The 20,094-nt window shown below is 40.6% G+C and overlaps 1 protein-coding gene across 1 annotated transcript in view; it reads left to right on the top strand.

The window, feature by feature from the left end:
• Positions 1–19,793, top strand: part of LOC124861223 (double-stranded RNA-specific editase 1-like) — a 74,651-nt gene extending 54,858 nt beyond the window's left edge. Inside the window, exons 9-10 of the mRNA XM_047354756.1 lie at positions 18,331–18,509; positions 18,716–19,793. Of these exons, the coding sequence (XP_047210712.1) occupies positions 18,331–18,509; positions 18,716–18,892 (356 nt within the window). The 3' untranslated portion in view covers positions 18,893–19,793. The remainder of the gene's footprint in view (positions 1–18,330; positions 18,510–18,715) is intronic.
• Positions 19,794–20,094: the final 301 nt, after the last annotated feature.

Genomic DNA, 20,094 nt, shown 5'->3' with positions numbered 1-20,094 from the left:
GTAACGTCACGTTTACAATTAACGATGATGGGAATATGATTCTGCCTGCTTTTAGATGAGTTAGTACAGTCCAACGCTGAAATGCCTGCAGATAATAACCTGGAATTTGTTCTACAGGTAGTTAATGACCATGCAGGAGGGTCAAAACATAAGGTTAAAGGAACGTTAGACTGTGAACTGATTAATAAGAAAAAGCGTCACCTGTATATTGTAGATAATACCAGTAATCAGTTATGCTTTGCCATAAGTCTCGCACACGTCTCTGACTCTCTGACTCTAACCCTAATCTAATCAGGCTTTAGAGCTGAGGGGAGGGAGTGGCAACACAGGGCTGGTTTAGATGATCAGACAGCAGTAACTTTCAGGTCGAGGGCTACTTACAGGGGGTCAGGTGAGGGTGTCATTGAAATTCCTCAGCACACGATCAGGAGGGATAAAAAGAGATTCCTCTTAAGAAATGCTACATTTGTTAAAAGGTTTCGGTTGGTGTATGACAAGAGATGCCTTTTTTCTGACGGGACAACTCTGCCTTTTGGTTATTAGAGCATAAGAACAAGAAGAAGAAAGATAAAATAAAAAAAATAAAAATGTTGCATTCTGCCGATTTACAGGAGATTGATTTTGATCCTAGATTTAGAGCGCCTTTCTCATGTATTATAATAGGACCCAGCGGTTGTGGAAAAACCTTTTTTGTAAAAAGTGTTTTGCAGAACTGTAACCATGTCATGGATGTTGTTCCAGAAAATATTGTGTGGATTTACACATGTGGATTTACACATCTTTTCAGCCGATGTATGCTGAATTGCAGAAGATGAATAAAAATATAAAATTTGTGGAAGGATTGTCTCATTCTTTTGAAGATGAAAACCTGTTTCCTCCTGATCAGAATCATCTGATCATTCTAGACAATGTTATTGCTCAAGCCTCAGATGATGAAAACATGATGAAGGTCTTTACCCAGTTACGTCACCATTGTAATATGAGCGTCATGATGTTGCCTCAGAATGTTTTTATTGAATATTGATTATATGGTGTTGTTTAAAAACCCGAGAGATAAACTGCAGTTGAATATACTAGCGCGCCAAATGTTTCCATCGCAAAAGGGTGTCTTCCTGGAGAGTTTTGAAGACGCAACGAGAGAAGCTCATGGTTATTTAATCATCGATTTTACGCCTACCTGCCTAGAACATTTCAGACTGAGAACAGGCATACTTCCTTACCAGTGGCCTGCTGTGTACGTGCCCAGAACAAAGTAAGTCATCATGTCTGCACGTATAAAAAGGAAGGTCCCATTATTCAGAGCTTTGTACCAAGCCAGTCCACAGAAACTTAAAGATATTCTCGCACACTGCTCTCCCGACTTTCTTCAGGCTCTGTGTGAGATTGCTCTGAATATTTTAAAAGGTAACATTAAACTATCACCCTCTCAACACTGGAAATTGAAGAAGCAAAGAAAAATCATCAGATTGTTGGCTGATAAAAGAACTGGCATCAAACGTAAACAGCTGGCTCTCAAAAGTCAAGGAGGTGGTTTTATTCTCCCCATCTTAACGGCTCTTGCACACTTGATCGGTGATCTAGTGGGTGGTATAATCAGGAGATAATGTCTCTCAGAACATTGCAGAAGATGCTTCTCATTTCCCCTCATCAGTTCAGGCGTCTGACCCAATCAGACACGTCCATCAGACAGACGGCGGAGGAGAATTTGGATGCTGAAATGAGAGCAATATTAAACGAGCCCGGTTTGACTTCTTATGAAAAAATCAAGAAATACGATGCGCTTTTGCAGAGGTATCTGACTCTACTCAAGCAAGGTGTGAAAGAAGAACAGTGGGTGAGTTTGACGCTTCAGCATGACACATCGAGCGAGACTCCAGATCACGAGCAGCATGAAGAAGAAAAACAGGTCCCGGGGCATGACCAGGTTGTTTCGGATCAGATTGTTATGGATGTACTGAAAAGCCTACCGAAGCATTACCGTAAAAATGCTGAGTACATTTTGAAGAAATTATCCGAAAGAAATGAGAGTTGGACTTCGCGAGGTGAGTTTGTATATAAAGGAAATGTTGTAAAGGGGTCCCACATGATTGACTTGTAGAAAAATCTCATCCTTCCGTTTAAAAAATCTGAAGCACCGTTCCCCCAAGGATGGTCAGACTTTCTACATACCTTGTCAGAGGTAAACATCCCCATATCTTCAGTCATTAACCCTTATGCTCGTGATGAATATAGACGGTTCAAAACAGAAGGTACAGCTATTGAAAATGGGGGTGCACCCCCCAGCATTAAACAGAGAAGAACAAGAAGAAGAAGGCAGATAACTCTTTCTCCCCATTGCTCGAGATCCGAGCTGGAAGATCCAAAAAATGCTGATGGGAAGTCAAAAAAGTCTCTTTGTAAGACGACACTACCACCCCAATGGATTACATTTTCACCATAAACCGTTATAAGAAAATGAAACATGTAGTCTATTTCTTTTATTCAATAAAATATTTATTGATTATATTTTCAAGTCTAGCTTCATCCTCTACTTCAAACACTAACATATGATGTCATTACACAAATATTAAATCATAAGAATAAACAAACAATGAAAAATAAAATGACAATTTAAATTCCATAACAATCCAGAAACATCTCCAAAGAGTATGTTCCGTGAGTATAAAATGTACAACTTTGATTAACAACACATTTCTGATATTTTTTCACAAAGTTAGATACCATTAAATCATTCTTAATCACATCTCCGATGTATTTTGACAACACTTGCTGCAGTGATAATCCGCACGCTCAATGACATAGATAAAAAATGCAATGGTGACCGCACACAGTGGACAGAGTGTTTTGAAGCTGATAATTATGATACAATATTTTTGAGGATCTGTCTTCTAAAAATGTTACGATGCTTGACGGGTAGAACTCGAAATCCGGAGAGAATCCATAAGAGTCAAAAAAGCTGGATTGACCATTCTCATCCAAAGTTAGAGCTAATCAGTGTTCTCCCGGCATGTGTGAAGGATGTGTGTTCACAATAAAGTAGGCCGGCCCTGGGAACGTGTCAGCGAGCAGCGGCAGCTGGTCGCACGGCCATACACCATAAAACAAATCTCCCAGCAGATGATGCAGCAGGTTCTCAATTTCATGATTATTCATGTCTGATTAGATTAATAATAATCCACCAGCACATGCCTCTTTGAATCAATCTCTAAAATAGAGTCATAACAAGCGTAGATGATCAGCGTGGTGGTATGAGGCAACGGGTTTCTGAAGCGCATTTCCAATCTTAAATTTCCACTGGAAACTGAAGATAGAGCATCAGTGTCCTCGCCCGGGTTAAGATTAAATGTGAATAGAGAGTATCCTTAATTAAATTCCTGACGTGTTATACTCAGCGGAAGATCTTTTAGATGTCGTCCTGTAGCTGTAAACAAGTTGTAATACTCTCTCACTGAATTACCTTGGTTAAAATTGGGCTGGAAGGCCTTAGCTGGAATTTGTCTGCCATCCTTACAAAAAGCTAAATATTCCATATAAAAATTATTAAAGTCAAACAGATTGAGATCGCGTGTTCCTGTAAAAGCGTCATGATCCAGTAATGCAATCACCACATACTTGGGAAAGATACCAAAGAAAAGATTCTCTTGGTTGCATACCCTTGAATTTTCAGGGATGGAATATGTTTTTACATTCACACGTGAAAGTGGTTAGAGAGCATTTGCTTTCATTAAAGCTGTAGTGTGACCCAGTCGTACAGCTGGAGAGACGGTAACTTTTTTGATGAAAAGAGATGCTCCTAATATCCTGAGTTTGAAAGTGGAGTCTCTTGCGGCCATGAGACAAAAAGAATCGTTGGCTCTTGTAAGTTTAATTTTGAGGTCAACAGAGTTTAAAAGAAGTCTCTCGCAGAAAAATATGTCTGCATGCAGGGGGCCTAGGAGATGTACCTCCCTGGAATTTTCCGTAAAGCCTGCTCTGCTGTTAAGACTAACAGGGCCGTTAGTTGTAACAATAGAGTTCAGAGCCCCTGCAGTGTCTTTGAAAAAAAGACCAGAGCTAAACTGGCTTTTTAAAGAATCCTCAGAAAAGTTTAACAATGTCTCAATCGTGGCTCTATATGGATGTGTAGCGCTGGATTGTGAAATCAATCGATCTCCGAGAGTGACATCACACTGACTGAAAATGGTGTTTAACGGGTAGTTGATGAGCCCTACAGGTGCATCATCCGGCAGGTTTGTTCCATCCTCGTTAGTAATTTTCACTCTGAGATGCAACAGCGTATCGTTGAGATCTAGATACTTTTCTCCGTCTCCCGGAATGAAAAACTCGATCGGGCCTCCATCGGTGATTGCTGATAAAGGCTGGATCTCGGTGTAAATTTTATCTTCAATTGATAGCTGCGTCATTGGGGCAGAAAATAAGTCCAACTCTGCCAGCGTGCACTCTGATGATTTGTTATGTAAAAGAGCCATTATTTAAATATATCAAAACTTGCGGAAGACTTCCTTCCTCTTCATTTGTCAGCTCCAACTGATCTCCTTTTTTGCGTTTGTTGATGTTTTTTAACCGTCCTTAAACGATCACCAAGGGGTCTTGTTCTGGGTCTTTTGGATAAAACCATAATTCCTGAACCTTCTTGACCTTCGGTGCGTGTAGAACCACTCATTTTACTCACGGCTCTACCTATGACATCAGAAGCTATATTTGATGCGGCTGTTTTAAGATGGGGTTTTGCAATAGCAAATCCTTTTTTAACCAGAGGGGATACGAAGCGGAATAATTTTGAAAATAATAATACAATTCCTCATCCGTACATTACCGGAGCCCCACAAAAACCTGGCAGATTACCGCCTGATTGACTTACATAGTAATTTACAAAGCAACTTGGATCACGTCTCAGACTTAGCTGTGCCATGTTCTCTCTTGCCTGCTTGATGCAATGTTGAAGGACCAGGGTAATATGAATGATAATCAATCAGTCTTAGAGGTTATATATATCTCTGGAATAGTTTATACAAATAAAATGTATCTCAGGCTACGTTGTGATATCACCGGTTTGAAGTGTAGTCTTATGATGATCTTTCCATAGACGAAATTTACAGGAACATTTTGGTCCGATTTAATTTCTATATGGATATTTTCAATATGTCTTCTGGAAACTGGAAGGTAGTGGGCGGGGTTAAACGTCAGAGTAACCATATCCCTGAAGTCGCCTTGTACTTTGACGGTCCGCAGAAAAGGTGCAAAAGTGTCGCCTACTATTTGCGGGCTGACCACGTCGCTGTAACAGGATAGGTGATAGAAACCAGCCTTTATATCTGCCGGAAAAGGAGCCAGTTTTGGTTCAGATACATGAATCCATTCCCCTGGTTTCACGCCCATCATATAAGCTAGAGTGTTGAAGAAGCGTATTTCATACGGACCGCTTGCTTGAAATGCAAATCTCTTTTGAAGTTTGCTGAATTTAATGCGGATACCGAGTTAATTTTTTTGAAAAACAGTTCCATTTCTGTCTTGAGTTGAATAACGCTGTTATTGTAGCCACCTCTGATCCTTTGCGTATTGATCTCCACATCGCCAACCTTCCTCCATTCAAAGTAGGCATCATGATCCGGTAAATTATGCCATGTATGAGGGTATGAAATCTCTGCTAATGCAACCATCCATTGGCCTTCTAGATCAATATGTTGAGTTACATTTACACAGAAACTCGAAGTGGTATTATTTTTAAACACTTCCTTGCTAGCTTTAGAGGGAAGGGTAACGTAAAAACCGCCATCCTCTGTCTTGCTGTCCATGATGCTGTATGAATCGTTAGGTTTTAGCACACACCTATTTTATACGTTTCGTAGTTCATCAAACTTGATCCAACTGTTGAATTTCTCAGGCCAATTTTTCCAGCGTACAAAAACCTGTTTGACACCCTTGACGGTGCGTTGATTTAATATTTTCTCCACTTGATACATCTTGTCCTTAAATATTTTTACTTTTTGAAGTTCCTCAGCGTAAAAAGAACCCTCAATAGGTTCTCCATCCAAATCTTTGAGTTTGTATACAGGAGGAGATCGGGGTATCCGCTCATACACTGTAAACACTTCATCTGTAAAACTCTGTTTGTATTTTTTGTCAAACACTCCACGTACCTTGGATATTCTGACAAGATCCCCTTGTTTAAACATTGTCACTGAGGCCCTGCAATATCTGTTGGAGGTAACATCGTACAGATTCTGAAACACTTGAAAGGCATTTTCTGAGGTCACTTCCATTGGGCTCATCTTAATGCTGGTGTGGTAGCTGTGGTTCTAGCTTCTAGCTAAATTTTGCAGGACATCAATGTGTTGTTAGCAGTAAAATATCTCCACATCTCCTTGTTTTTAACGTACGGTTAAACCTCTCAACCACAGAGGCTTTTGCTTCACTTGCTGTGGCAAAATGTTCAATACCGTGTTTTTCCATTAGAAGCTTAAATTTCTTGTTAAACAATTCTTGCCCTGCATCAGTCTGAAGTTTTTTTGGGACCTGACTTTCTTTAAAAACTGATTCAAAAGCCTTTAGCACCTCTGCAGCAGTTTTCCTCTTCAAAACACGTACATACGCCCTCTTTGAAAAGATGTCAATGACTGTTAATAAATAATTGTAACCGTCATTTTCCTTGGCCAGAGCTTGCATGTCACAGAGATCGGCTTGGAACTGTCTCAATGGTCTGGTGACAAAAACTCTGTTTCTCGGGAACTTTATTCTTGCAGGTTTATGTAGAATATAGGTATCTTCTCCCGATAAAAAATCTTTAACTTTTTCAACCGCTACCTTCTTCCCCGTTTCATTTTGCAAAACCCTCCTCAACCTTTCTAAACCCCATAAACTTCCCTGATTTGATGGGTTGTAATATACATTTTTCATGATCCTTCTTTCAGACATCCCAGTTTTATGCTCACTATGATGACTACTTGTCAAATAATGAAAAAAAAACCACCTGAGGGTATATTTATACTTCTTTTTTTATTTTGTACCTGTATTTAATAGAGAAACAGAAGAAAGAAAAACACTTTCAAATAATAAAGATCAATTCAAACATTGCAATCTTAAAAAACAAAACTGTTATATATGTATACCAGTAGAAAGCCGAGAGAGAATACAGAAAAGACAAAACAAGTCATCAGTCATCTGAGATCGGATCATAGCACTCTGAAACAGAGTTAAGCTGCTTGAGACAGTCATTACATTCATCTTATCATACATATCCGTGATTGCACTATGGAAGCCTTGTATCGATTTCAGTTCATATAAAACCATCTCTGCAATTGTTTTCACTCTGAAGTCATCTGCTTGTATGCGTCAAAGTGTCAGAAGTTTCTGAATAGCGGGAAGGAGGTTTATGAGGGGGGTTTATGAGTCGTCGCACGATGTGTTGAAAGTTGATTTGGTAATACTCCTCCTCCAATATCTCCAGGCACTGATGCTGTCGTTGGCTCGGGTGGTTCGTTATGCACCCGTAACAGGTTTCTTTTACATAGTTCAAACAGGTTATGTTGAATAAATGAAGTATCGCTGTTTTCACCGTATTGATGAGAGCGGTTGAGATCCAGCCGTCAATTTCATCACCCTGATTACTCTCCTCCTTCTCTGGTGAAGGCTGAGGGGCAGGTATCGGGTCTGGAGTTTGTGGGGAGGGTGAGTAGCTGATGGTTGCCTCGTCCTCCACGATCACCCTCTTGTGTTCAGGTTGGATATCTGTGTGTACAGACTCAGCCACGCATAGCGGTGAATAGAGGTCGGGAGAAGGCGGATGATACGATCTGAGGTTGTATCCTGTCGGTGTCCCTGGACTGAATAGGGACTCAAAGAGCTGCGACGATGAGGTGGCTGGTGAGTAGAGGTCTGGAGAAGGTGGATGATACGGCCCGGTGTTGAAGCTTTCATCATGATCGGGAGAGAAGACGGTCTCTTCTTGCTGGTTGTAGAGGTCCCAGTATGGTGTTTTCCCGTACGCTCCATACATTCTCAAGGTCTGCCGCTCGCCGTTGTGAAGAAGAAGAGTCTGTGAGCTCGCATTTAGACCCTGATATATAGCGCAGGAAGGTGGGAGGGTCCTCAAGAAGGGGAGTGGGTCCTCAAAAGAGGGTGGGCTTTAGATCCACAACAGGGAACGTCAGCACTCTTTTCACTGACATAACATCAATCCAGCAGCATGAGTTTTGGAAAAGGTTGGAAAGACGCTGTCCAATTTCATTCATCTTCTCAACTCAAGCATCATATGGTAGAGCCAGCACAGTCTTGAATACACTGCAGTTCTGATTGAATGCCTCCAACACAAACAGATCTGAGGGAGTCGTCTGGTTATTCTTGCGTTTGCTTGCCTGAAAAGACCAGCGGCCATTTGCTGTGGTTTTTCACCCCCACACTGCACTAAAGAGAGGTTCTCTGGCAGCTATTTCAACATTGGAAGGACACATTCTCATCCTTTTTGCTGGTTGAGGAGAGCTTTCACCTTCATCCTCCCTCTCGTACACTGAGACTGATTCAGGGTTATCGTTAAGGTGTGGGATTGCCAGCCGTAACACAGCCCAGTCGTTGTGGGTGAGAGTACACAGCCAATGATCCATTAAATACCTCGTCTTGATCCAATTGATACAGGTAGAGCTCTCCTATTTCGTACATGAAAATATACCCCCAGCTATCACTCAGGCTATATGGTTCCAAAGACCAGTCTTCCTGCAGAGTGTCGAACGGAGGCCTTTGTACCTTGCATAGGTCATATGTTGATTTCTTTGGGGCATCCAATTCACGGCGCATATGCCTGTAGACGGTTACTGGGGTTTCACACAGAAGAGACGTACATCTTAGCTGACCTGAGGCCTGTTTTTCATCCATTGTTGTTGGTGAAGTTGGATCATCATCTGCAGAGTATGTTACAATAGGAATTCCGATAGGTATCTCAGACAAGGAAATAGATGATGTAGATGGTTGCTCATCATCTTGGCACACCTTGCTTTTCTCCCCCGGTTTGATGAAAAACTCTCTTAACTCTAACCATTGTTCAACGAGTGTTCTTTTCCAGCGAATGCTGCAGGTAAATTGTTGCGTTTTCCGCTAGTATTTAAAACAAACACTGAAGAACGCCCCTCTGTTTTTTTAATTCATTGATTCTAGATTCGCCCCCTAATGACGAAATCCTATCAGCGCGCATAGTTACGCCCCTTGCCCCCCCCCCCCCCCCCCCGAGACCTCAGCAACAGCGCAGACGTGTTAATTCAATAAAAAGGGGATGGGAATTGTCAGAGGCAATGCTCGAGACTTATGGCCAGGAAAAGAGCACAGTCCTCTTAATTACTTTGACTACAGTTTGTGTGAAGACTGTCTGAGAGAATATGCAAGAAACAGCTGCGGATGTCTGCCTTAATTCAATAAACAGTGGATGTGTATTGACTGAGACAATGGTCGAGACTTTGGGCCAGGAAAAGAGCACGGGTCGTCTTAATTACTTTGTCTGAGACAATACACAAGAAACAGCTGTGGATGTCTGCCTTAATTCAATAAACAGTGACATGTCTGAGGACTTTATAACCTTTATTTTTTATTTTTTCAGTTTCTTGTGACGTTTTACATAGACATACAGGTTACCACCTCTGGCTCCCACGTGGGATGAGGAGAAAACTGTTTTCTCTAAATCCTCAATAACTATTGCTCTAAGATGAAAAAAGAAAAGCTTAAGGTAACTAAAATTATCATCCATTTTACCAAATGGAGTCTGTCATGATTCCAAACAAGGTCTTTTAGCTGTAGAATACATTTCTAATTTGGAAACATCATACTGAGCACCCATACAATTTTAGATAATTCCATGTTTGGCTTACTTTTTAACTATTTTTTTTCAGTTCATTTGCTTCTCTGTTTTTACATCATCTCTACAAGTTACTGGTGCAGATTAGATTACTCAAACATTTGAGCAGAGGAAGAAAGGTTCTGTATCTACTTTTTGTCTCCTTGTTTTTTATATGTAAAAACATCCATCTAAATAACCCCTGTGTTAAAACAAAATAAATTTACAATTCTGTCAGGTTCTCTTTTTATCAGAATTTTGTGTGATGTGCCTGCATTAACCTGAATGACCTTTTAAAGTGGATAAACTACATGTTTTGTTTTTAGATGTAAAAAACATCTAAAAACATACAATTAGAAAGATTTGCTTCCTTGTAATGACAACATCCGGCTAATGACAACATCCGGTTAATGACGATATCCAGTTACGTCACCGGAAGGCCCACCACCAGAGGTCCCGCCCTAGGATGTCCCAACCACCAGAAGTCCCGCCCACCTGTCAACATTTTCACACCTCGTTTGATTGAAGGATATACATTTAGTCTCTGCTGCTCTTTCATAAAGGTTGGATTTGTGAAAATTTATTGAGAAAAACACCTCCAAGCACCAAGTTTTGGAAAATGGTAAATAAATGGACTGAACTTATATAGTGCTTTTCCAGTCATACAGACCGCTTTACACTACAGCCACATTCACCCAATCGCACTCACTATCGCTCACACATTCATACACCGATATGCAGATCGGTAGGCAACTTGAGGTTAAGTGCCTTGCCCAGGGGCACATCGACATATGGCAGGAGGAAGCTGGAATTGAACCCACAAGTTTCTGATGGCAAGACGACTACTCTTCCTACTGAGCCACAGTCGCCTCAAATGGGGCTTCATCATCAAACTTTATAGAAATAAATCTATGATGTTACATCATTTAAACAAACATTTTATTGCTGCAGGTTCCCTGTTTGATTATTTAAACTCAAACTTAAAGAGCCCTGCTTCTGCTTCAGAAACTCGGATATGAGTAATCGTTCCATTGGGCACGCATTTCATTCTTCTCATGTATCTGAAGTACATAAAGCACTAAAAGGTCTGGATATTAGGAAAGCAGCTGGACCAGATAAGCTTGACTTCCTATTCTTAAAGCTAGCTGCAGTCTGAGATCTTTGATATAAGCTTGAATACTAATACAATTCCAAATGTCTAAAAATCTGCTTTTGTACTTCCTCTTTTAAAAAGTGACCCTTCAGAAGTACATAATTATAGGCCAATTTCTAAATTATGTATTTTTGAAAAATTGGTTAGTGATCAACTGAAGGTGTTTTTAGAATCAAACTGTATCTTAACTGATTTCCAGTCTGGTTTCAGAAAACATAATAGTACTGTCACAGCCGCTTTGAAAGTTAGCAATGACTTTATCCATGCTCTTGACTGCAAACAATATTGTGTTCCTATTTTAATTGACCTTTCTAAGGGTTTTGACACAGTTGATTCTGTTTCAGACTTTAGTATAGGAATCTCAAATCAAGCTGCAGTTTGGTTTGGTGATTATTTGTCAAATAGATTTCAGTGTGTGCAAATGTCCGGTGCTGTCTTGTTTTTTCTTCAGGTCACTAAAGGAGTGCCACAAGGCTCCATTTTTGTTTTCTATTTATATACATAACCTGTATTTAAATTTGTTAAACGTCACATACAACTTGCATGCCAATGACTCTTATTTATTGTTGTTTTCTTCGCTTGAACCTTTGAGTTTTTACTATTTGCTTTTAATATTGTTCAATCACATCTGCAAAATTGGCTTTAAGTGCAAAAAACAAAAGTGATGGTATTTTCACTGAAGTGTAAGTCACATGAGTTTATACCTGTATTAAAAACTGCCCAGGGGAAACACATTAAATATGCTGCCAGTTATGAGTACCTTGGGTTTTTGTTGGATTCTGAGCTCTCCTTTTAAATGCATATCGCAAAGCTGGTTCGTAAACTAAAGGTGAAGCTTGGCTTTTATTATCAGAACAAATCTTGCTTCTCACATAGAAGCAAACCTCTTATATCAGCAGCATTTCTACCTTTGATTGATTATAGTGATGGTCTGTACATGTCTGCCTCGTCCAAATGCCTTCATTCCTTGAGCACGGTTTACCATTCTGCTCTGAGGTTTGTGACGGGATGCAGTTGCTTCACCCATCGTTGTGAATTGTATGCCAAAGCTGAGCTGCCTTCTCTGAGTACACAAAGGTTCAATCACATGACATTGGTCTATAAGACACTACTTGGGCTGGTCCCATCCTTTTGTGTACTTCTCAGAAGAACCACCAGCCATTATGCTCTACACTCAAGTGATTCTCTCCATCTGCAAGTTCCTCGCATTCAGACAGAGTTGGGAAAGCATGCCTTTACTTATTCTGCTCCTTCTGCTTGGAATATTCTCCAAGCTGAATCAAAAATGTCTGAACCGGTCTCATTTAAAATTTTCGGTTCTTTCTGATGTAAAAGGCACAATGCATCCACAAAACAGTTTTTTTAATGACGTCATGGCAACACTAATCTACCCAGTCCTGATACAGCAGACCACAGTGAATCTCACACCTTTGATCCCAATTATGAGGTGCTTGAAAGATGTGACAGGACTTGATGTTCTACTAATTCCCCTTCATTTCCTCATGTATAGACTTATACAGGTCCTTCTCAAAATATTAGCATATTGTGATAAAGTTCATTATTTTCTATAATGTCATGATGAAAATTTAACATTCCTATATTTTAGATTCATTGCACACTAACTGAAATATTTCAGGTCTTTTATTGTCTTAATACGGATGATTGTGGCATACAGCTCATGAAAACCCAAAATTCCTATCTCACAAAATTAGCATATCATTAAAAGGGTCTCTAAACGAGCTATGAACCTAATCATCTGAATCAACGAGTTAACTCTAAACACCTGCAAAAGATTCCTGAGGCCTTTAAAACTCCCAGCCTGGTTCATCACTCAAAACCCCAATCATGGGTAAGACTGCCGACCTGACTGCTGTCCAGAAGGCCACTATTGACACCCTCAAGCAAGAGGGTAAGACACAGAAAGACATTTCTGTACGAATAGGCTGTTCCCAGAGTGCTGTATCAAGGCACCTCAGTGGGAAGTCTGTGGGAAGGAAAAAGTGTGGCAGAAAACGCTGCACAATGAGAAGAGGTGACCGGACCCTGAGGAAGATTGTGGAGAAGGGCCGATTCCAGACCTTGGGGGACCTGCGGAAGCAGTGGACTGAGTCTGGAGTAGAAACATCCAGAGCCACCGTGCACAGGCGTGTGCAGGAAATGGGCTACAGGTGCCGCATTCCCCAGACCTGGGCTACAGAGAAGCAGCACTGGACTGTTGCTCAGTGGTCCAAAGTACTTTTTTTGGATGAAAGCAAATTCTGCATGTCATTCGGAAATCAAGGTGCCAGAGTCTGGAGGAAGACTGGGGAGAAGGAAATGCCAAAATGCCAGAAGTCCAGTGTCAAGTACCCACAGTCAGTGATGGTCTGGGGTGCCGTGTCAGCTGCTGGTGTTGGTCCACTGTGTTTTATCAAGGGCAGGGTCAATGCAGCTAGCTATCAGGAGATTTTGGAGCACTTCATGCTTCCATCTGCTGAAAAGCTTTATGGAGATGAAGATTTCATTTTTCAGCACGACCTGGCACCTGCTCACAGTGCCAAAACCACTGGTAAATGGTTTACTGACCATGGTATCACTGTGCTCAATTGGCCTGCCAACTCTCCTGACCTGAACCCCATAGAGAATCTGTGGGATATTGTGAAGAGAACATTGAGAGACTCAAGACCCAACACTCTGGATGAGCTAAAGGCCGCTATCGAAGCATCCTGGGCCTCCATAAGACCTCAGCAGTGCCACAGGCTGATTGCCTCCATGCCACGCCGCATTGAAGCAGTCATTTCTGCAAAAGGATTCCCGACCAAGTATTGAGTGCATAACTGTACATGATTATTTGAAGGTTGACGTTTTTTGTATTAAAAACACTTTTCTTTTATTGGTCGGATGAAATATGCTAATTTTGTGAGATAGGAATTTTGGGTTTTCATGAGCTGTATGCCAAAATCATCCGTATTAAGACAATAAAAGACCTGAAATATTTCAGTTAGTGTGCAATGAATCTAAAATATAGGAATGTTAAATTTTCACCATGGCATTATGGAAAATAATGAACTTTATCACAATATGCTAATATTTTGAGAAGGACCAGTATAGTATCTGTTTTTCAACGCACCATGGCCATATGCAGGCTGACAGCAGCTTATCGTTTTCTATCAAATAAGTATAACTGAAGCATTTTAAGTAGTCAGCGACCTCTTTCTGTTTCTCTGGGGTATTTTTGTGATGTGATACATAGGTCCACCTACTGTTTGTTAGCTACTCTTCAAAATTAAAAAGACTAGAGAACATGTGATTCAAATAAGATTGTCGTGTGTTGATCCTAAAAGTCTGGAAATGGATTCAAGAAGAAACTCGCCAAATCTGCTCATATCTATGGCTACTTTCATAGTTGAAAGTAGCTGGATAACCAAACAGGACAAAGGACCTGAGCAAGGAGAACCTTCTGATTCACTTTTAGAGACATTTTTCAGATACTTATTAAAACATTGCGTTATAGAGGCGCCTATGGCTTAGTGGGAAGAGTAGTTGTCTTGCAATCAAAAAGTTGTGTGTGAGTGCGACCAAGGACGTAACTTTGGGTCTAGCATTTGGGGTGTAAAGCTCCGCCTAGTTATTTATTCATTGAATCATTTACTTTTATGAAAGGAGTCAGGTAAATTTAACGTTCCTGTTTTAGAAATTCGTTCAAATGCTTTTACTGTGATTCACTTAACTTTCCTGTTTTCTTTCTACACTGCCTGGCCAAAAAAAGTTGCCACCTGGATCTAACTAATAGGTACGAGCCTCCCATTGGATAATTACTGCATGGGCGATTCTGTTTCACCTGGCAACAAGTTATTTAACCCCAACTGGTGCAATGAGTTGCATCTTATTTCTTAAACAATCACGTAGAAAGCTCCATCCTGTGGTCGGGGAAAAGATGTCAGTCTGTTTCAGAAGGGTCAAATCATTGGCATGCATCAAGCAGAGAAAACATCTAAGGAGATTGCAGAAACTACCAAAATTGGGGTAAGAACTGTCCAACGCATTATTAAAAACTGGAAGGATAGTGAGGACCCATCATCTTTGAAGTAGAAATGTGGCTGGAAAGAAATCCTGAATGATCGTGATCGGCAATCATTTAAACGTTTGGTGAAATCAAATGGAAGAAAAACAACAGTAGAACTCCAGGCTATGTTTAATAGTGAAAGTAAGAGCATTTCCACACTCACAATGTGAAGGAGACTTGGGACTGAACAGCTGTGTAGTCTTAAGAAAACCACTAATTATTGAGGCCGGAAAAAAAGGCTTCAATTTGCTAGGGAGCATAAAGATTGCACTCTGGAGCAATGGAAAAAGGTGATATGGTCTGATTAGTTCAGGTTTACCCTGTTCCAGAGTGATGGGCACATCAGGGTAAGAAGAGAGGCAGGTGAAGTGATTCACCCATCATGCCTAGTGCCTACTGTACAAGCCTGTGGAGGCAGTTCTATGATCTGGGGTTGCTGCAGTTGGTCAGGTCTGGGTTCAGCAACAGTATGTGTTCAAAGAATGAGGTCAGCTGAATATACTGAATGACCAGGTTATTCCATCAATGGATCATTCCAAGATGATAATGCCAGGATTCATCGGGCTAGAATTGTGAAAGAGTGGTTCAGGGAGCATGAGATACATGCTCATTCTCACACATGGATTGGCCAACACAGAGTCCAGACCTTAACCCCATTGAGAATCTTTGGGATGTGCTGGAGAAGGCTTTGCGCAGTGGTCAGACTCCCATCATCAATGCAAGATCTTGGTGAAAAATTAATGCAGCACTGGGTGGAAATAAATCTTGTTCTCTTCTTGCAGAAGCTTATCGAAACAATGCCACAGCAAATGCGTGCCGCAATCAAAGCTAAAGACGGTCCAACGAAATATTAGAGTGTGTGACCATTTTTTTGGGCAGGAAGTGTATTTACTCTGCACTTTTTCTGTTCCACATCATTTCAGCAATTAATAAAAGACTTACTTTTATCTCATCTTTTTTCTAACACAGAACCAAATATTTCACTTTTTTAGAGCACCTTCCTATTCATGAATGCTGCATTGTGGTGTGTCGGGGGTCGGGAATGGATTAAATGTATTTCAGTTCGTTTCAATGAGAAAAATGGATCCCACATATGAAGAATTCCAGTCAAGAGCTCCATCATGGAACAAATTAACTTATAAAGTAGAGGCATTACCAGGGGCGTTTTTAGGGTCTGAACCATTGGGGTCTTTAGCCCAGAAACTAAATAGTTTAATTTTCATCAGACAGCAGCCCAGTTTATAGGTCACTTCAAGTTAAAATAACACAGGACATGTTGTAGCATCTCTCTGCCTTGGCTGGGTTCTCATTGAATGTAAGTTATTGTGAATCAAACAATAAAGCTTCACAATAGTTTTATTTTTTTGTTAGTAGTTGAAGTGAAGGATGAAGATTAGCAGATAATGACACATTTTGTGATATTTAGAAAAAACGTTCCGCTCAGTCCGTTGGACAAAAGTTGTTCTTAAACTCAGAGAAACTATGGTTACTGTGGCTCACATAAATGCGCTTCTTTTCTTATCTATGTAAACGACCTTTTTAATTTTACTCTCTCACTCTCTCACCCCTGACACTCATAAGACTAATAATTTGTATTTCTAAAAAAGAAAACTGGAATAATATTGATTTTGTCATATTTTAATGGAATGGTAAGACCCTAAAAACAAATTTGTTTTAATTATGCTGTGAGCTATCCCAACATTTCATTAAAATATGTTCCTTCTTTCATCAACCTGTTGTTTTCTTTCCAGCACTTCATTCCATGTAGTCTGTTGTTCTCCAGTGAGCCATTAGTTCAGTTTTTACTATCAAAAACCTTCTGTAGAGAAAAAGGTGTTTAAAATAGTACATGGAGCCTCATCCTGGACCTTTCTTGTACTCTCACCCTTTGTCCTGTTATCAGTACTAATATTATAGATAATAATAAATGTATACATAAAGTGGTATGTATGTAGTACATTGAGTAAAACTGTATCCTTGATTAATGAGTTTAGTTTCTATATTAAATATTGCATGTATTATTCAGAAAAATAAAACAGTTAACTAATCAATGATCCACCTGTAATTAACTATGATTTATTTCTTATTAATTCTGCAACTTTAAACGACCCAGAGCTGTATGTTTAGAATCAGAAGATATGAAAGAGAAGAGGGAGGCTTACTTTTGCTCTTTCTATGTCTTACTGGCACCAGGAGATATTTTCCTGGTTTATGGCGCAACACCTGTTTCTGTCTACATGTAGAACTGGACTATAGGACCAGTTGCAGCCATCAGATGCAATGTGATGATCTGAAGGACCTTTTAATGTGTTTAGCTACTTCAGGATTAATTGCTTTGATTGTGACTGAAGTAAAGGACCAGATATTTTCACGCCATGATGCAGATCTAGCTAGAAGCTCACAGAGAGGGTTCCTACTGTTTTCCATCACGGCCAGGTCATTTACCTTCACCTGTAGCTCAGGTGAAATTCCCTCATCATGACCCCAATGATGCTCATTGGTGAACCTCCACCTCATGTCTTGCTGGGTGAATCAGTGATTAGTGCTAGCTTACAATTAGCCCATTCTGAGGCAGCTCTTAGGTTTAATGCTAACTTCAGTCTGGGTTAAGCCGCTCTGCTTCCACCTGTTCCTGGGCAAACACACCCACCAGGCTCCCACTCTCTGGTTGGCTCCACGGCTGCTCTGAAATGAGCCGTCTCCCCTATTGTAGCTGTTTGATGAGGTTAGTGTAACTTTTGGGGTGATTAATGAGGCAGACCGACGCTCCTGGACTCAACAGCCGTTCTGGACTTCTCCAGAATGGACATCTTGCCAGTGCGCCTGAGCCTGTGTGCATAGTTGCGCAGTCATGGTGCTGCATGTGCACAAATAACCACTTTTTGTCTTCTTATCCTTTCGACTCATTGTCAGGTTAGGTAGAACGGGCAGTAATTATATGGAACACAGTAGAAACAAATCTGATTGTTTTTAAATAAAAAATTGAAGTCTGTCATTTTCGGGCTTATTGCATCTTTTGAACACACATGAACTCCTAAATGTTTTCTTTCATGATATTCGGGGCTGTTTGGAAAACATCTTGAGCTTCAGCCCCAGAGGTCCAGGTGGCAGGTCTAACAAAGCAGAGGTCTTCATGGTGAAGACTTCAAAGGAACATTAGTGGCTCAGGCCTGGTTTTAAAAAATCATGAACAAATCCAATAAACTTTAAAAGCTCAGCAGTTTCCATTGTTACAATGGTTTTAGAACCTAACCTGTACATTAGGCAGAATCTAATGAAGAACCAGATTGACCCAGACTTCTGGTTGTTCTACAGGAATTAGTAACACCGAGGCTCGTCAGCCTGGAAAGGCACCAAGCTTCAGTGTGAACTGGACTGTTGGAGACCAGGGTTTGGAGGTGATTAACGGCAACACAGGGAAGGATGATCTAGGTCGACCCTCAAGACTTTGCAAACATGCTCTCTACACCCGCTGGATGGACTTGCACAGTAAGGTAACACATCACATGAATGCTGTATTGACCTATGAGACATAATACTGCCTGCATGCCTTTTAGGGCTTATCCTGCTTCCACTCTATAGCCACTAAGTCTTGATTTGTATTCATTTTATAGTTTAATCTCCTTTCAATGGATCAGCAAATCTTTCAGCTTTTTTGGACTCTTCTTTGAAATGTCCATGTTGTGTCCATGTGTCACAGCTGTCCTCCACCCTGCTCATCCAAACGGTGCAGCCTAGAAGCTACCATGAAGCCAAGCAGGCAGCTGTGGAATACCATTTGGCCAAGCAGGCCCTCTTCAGAGTCTTCCACAAGGCCGGACTGGGTGCCTGGGTCAAGAAACCTGTAGAGCAGGACCAGTTTTCTCTCAACAACTGAGTTGATTAACTGAACATAAACTGAGTATGTAGATGATTTTCGAGGAACTAGAACAGTTACCGGAAGATATGCAGGTTAACAGTGGAGGGTTTTTGAGCCAGTGGCTCCCACACACACTATCATCTAGGCTCGCACTGATCTGGGATTTATTATCAATAACTGTAATGAATTTAGCCAGATATATGAATTTCTCTGTAAGAACTGTAATTATATAATACAGTGTTATTAGTGGTCATTACTGATTTATATTTGAAACCGAGGCAACAGCACAATGTTCATGATATAGCACTTACTGGAAAACCATGTTTTATGTTTTCAAAACAGAAACTGAATATTTAAGCTGAAATTTAAAGTTTACCCTTGCATCTTATATTAGCGATCAGCAACATTAGCATGGTCAAACTAAGTGTAAACAGCATTCTATATTCCCTACAGAAGATAGATTGTTACTTTAGATCTCAGATTATTTTGATACAGGTTACAGTTAGAGTGGCTTAGGTTATCCTGAGCTATCTCTGTAGTGATGCTGCTATAGGCTTAGACTGCTGGAGGATATAAAGACCACTTTCACACCCTCAGCAACATTCTCATACTACTCTCCAATAGCTTTATTTGCTGTTATTTCAGCTTTTAACTTTATGTTCTCTCTCTGTTTTTCTCTTTCTAAAAGCTACATCTGACCTGGCTCTGTGTTTAGATGTGGCTTCTTCCTGGAGAGGGACATCGGCTGAGCTGCTGCTGCCAAAGACTTAATGCTCACTATATAAAGATGAAACACTTGGCCCTGTCTTTCAGTGTTTAACTCTGCCTCTCTCCTAGACATAGCTATTGTCTGAGCTTCTACTGTGACTAACTGTATGTGCTCTCTTTCATACTCTAGACTTGAAAACTGGCTCAGAGTTAATCTCCTTAGCTGTCTTTCTCTCTTAAATAAAGCCTTTTAAAGGAGCTAAAACCATTAATGTTTCACTTTTCTTTCCCATTGAAAGTACTCCTGGATCAGTGCTTCTGTGTTCTCTTTGCGTCTATGTTCTGTTCTCTTAAAACTCCATTCGGTCGTGGCAGAACACTGAGCCTGGTTCTGGTTCTGCTGGAGGTTTCTTCCTTTGAAAAGGGAGTTTTCCTCTCCACTGTCGCTACATGCATGCTCAGTATGAGGGATTGCTGCAAAGTCAACGCCAGTGACTGTCCACTATCTCTAC

Source organism: Girardinichthys multiradiatus, chromosome 24, assembly GCF_021462225.1.
Source record: "Girardinichthys multiradiatus isolate DD_20200921_A chromosome 24, DD_fGirMul_XY1, whole genome shotgun sequence".
NCBI classification, from domain to species: domain Eukaryota; kingdom Metazoa; phylum Chordata; class Actinopteri; order Cyprinodontiformes; family Goodeidae; genus Girardinichthys; species Girardinichthys multiradiatus.
Note: the sequence above shows the minus strand (reverse complement) of the source record. Positions and strands in the feature narration are given on the sequence as shown.